The sequence below is a fragment of the Fulmarus glacialis genome, unplaced genomic scaffold (assembly GCF_000690835.1).
Source record: "Fulmarus glacialis isolate BGI_N327 unplaced genomic scaffold, ASM69083v1 scaffold31520, whole genome shotgun sequence".
Taxonomy (NCBI): domain Eukaryota; kingdom Metazoa; phylum Chordata; class Aves; order Procellariiformes; family Procellariidae; genus Fulmarus; species Fulmarus glacialis.
Window position 1 is genome coordinate 725 of NW_009187615.1, and position 1,877 is coordinate 2,601.

The 1,877-nt window shown below is 59.7% G+C and overlaps 1 protein-coding gene across 1 annotated transcript in view; it reads right to left on the bottom strand.

Moving 5' to 3' along the window:
- IFI35 (interferon-induced protein 35) overlaps positions 1–1,647 on the bottom strand; it is a gene marked incomplete at both ends in the record, with an annotated part of 2,365 nt that extends 718 nt beyond the window's left edge. The window contains 4 exons of the mRNA XM_009575767.1: positions 220–353; positions 578–722; positions 1,031–1,144; positions 1,489–1,647. Of these exons, the coding sequence (XP_009574062.1) occupies positions 220–353; positions 578–722; positions 1,031–1,144; positions 1,489–1,647 (552 nt within the window). The remainder of the gene's footprint in view (positions 1–219; positions 354–577; positions 723–1,030; positions 1,145–1,488) is intronic.
- Between the last annotated feature and the right edge of the window lie 230 nt (positions 1,648–1,877).

The window sequence follows — 1,877 nt, forward strand, 5'->3', positions numbered from 1 at the left end:
GGGTGGCACCGCCCGGTCAGGCCCAGGGCAGGGCCGGCCCCAGAGCCCGAGGGAGCAGCGCAGGGCTGCGGCGCTAATGCACTGAGCTGGGCTGCTACCAGTCACCTGGCAGGAGCAAGCTCAGGGAGCGGCGGGGCAGGGCACAGCGAAGCTGGTGCATGCCCGGGGCAGCTCTGCAGTTCTCCGTGGGGCAGGGAGCAGCGGGCGCTCAGGACCTACCTCCAGGGCAGACGGCAGCAGTATGTCCACCGGTGCTGCCTGCACTCGCACTCTGCACTGGTCGAGCTCCTCCAGCTCCTCCCCGTAGCTCAGCTCCACCATGTGCTCCTTCACCTCTATGATCCTCTGGGCCACTGCAAGCAGGGAGAGCCCACAGCACAGGGGATCAACTGCCTGCTTCGAGCGCGCTGCAGGACAGGGCTCGGGGCAACTAATGCTTTGAGGGGGGTCATAACCCCACACAATGCTAGCAGAGGGGGCAGAGCTCTGAGCCCGGGCCCAGGGAGGGGATGCAGGGCAGGCCCCAAAGCCGATCGACCAGGACACCTGGCTGTGGCAGTGCTCTTCTCGCTCTTACCCTCTGCCTTCTCAAAGGTGATGAGAGCTGAGCCCCCTGGCAGAGGGTAGCGGATCAGTGGGGTGAGCATCAGCTTGTTCATGTCCTCCTTGTTTGTCACAAGTCCCTTAAACACCATTTTCTTCTCTGGCAAGGCAGGCAGCATCTAGGTTCAAGTACAGAGACAGCACCTGGAGGAGACTGGGCCCTGCACAGGACCCGGCCCTACGAACCCACAGACTAGAAACAAGCTCATGGTTCAAAATAAACAGCTGGAGAGCCTCAGCAGAGTCTCTCCTAGGGTCTGGCTACGCCTGGAGTCCCAAAGCCACGACTGGAGCTCTGGCAGAGGAGCCACCTGCTAGCAGGAGTGTGCAGTTGGCGCACAATGCCCAGCTGCATTCACCTGCAGCTTCTCCAGCCAGGCTCACGCCCCTTACCAGCAGACCCGAGTGCCCACACACACTCCGTTACCGTCACCGGATCCTCCCAGAGGGCCCTCTTCCTCACTTCTTCCAGTTTCTTTTTCAGCACCTGCTTCTCCTGCCTCAGTCTGTTATTCTCTTCCTTTGCTGAAAAAATGCCCATCTGGAAGGAAAGAAAGAGGGGGCAGCAAGGGAACCACTAGGACATGAGGGGCTGCAGCACGCTCTCCATTTTAAGCACAGCACTGTTCCTGGACACGGCTCCACCCACACCATTTTTCTGCTCTTGACTGCCTGCAGCCCTGTCCTGGCTCCTCGCATTTGATTACAGCCCTTCCTCCCCACCGCCGCAGCACCAGCTCACTTCTCGGCACAGGCCTGATGTGACGTCCCGTGAAACCTCCACTGGGTCCAGAGCAAAGTATCTCAGAGCAGTGAGCTGAGTGATGCAGCCCCACCACCCACCGCCACCGTTCCAAGCCCGAGGCAGCTCCTCCCAGCACCAACCTGGCAGGATCTCTCTTCATCTCTGTTTAAACACATTTGTTGCTCAAGGTTTTTATGAAGAAGTTCTCCCTCTCTCCTCAGCTCTTGTGTCCTTTGCTCTACAGCTTCCTTTGCCATTTGTAGCTCCTCATGGTCTTGCTCCAGAGCACTACAAAGTTCCTGTGAGAGGTACCATCAGACAGCGAGACCCCGCAGACATTGTGCCACCCCCGCTGGCTGTCCAGCCCCAGCACGTGCTGCTCGTTTGGGGAGGACACGGGCTGCCCCAGCGCGGAGCCCCAGGCCCCAGCACAGGCTCTCTTAACCGTGGGATACCCCCTCTCCACACTCTGGCTCGTAGTCCAAGAAACAGTAAGAAACTCACAGCCCAGGAAGCAGTAAGGGACTCA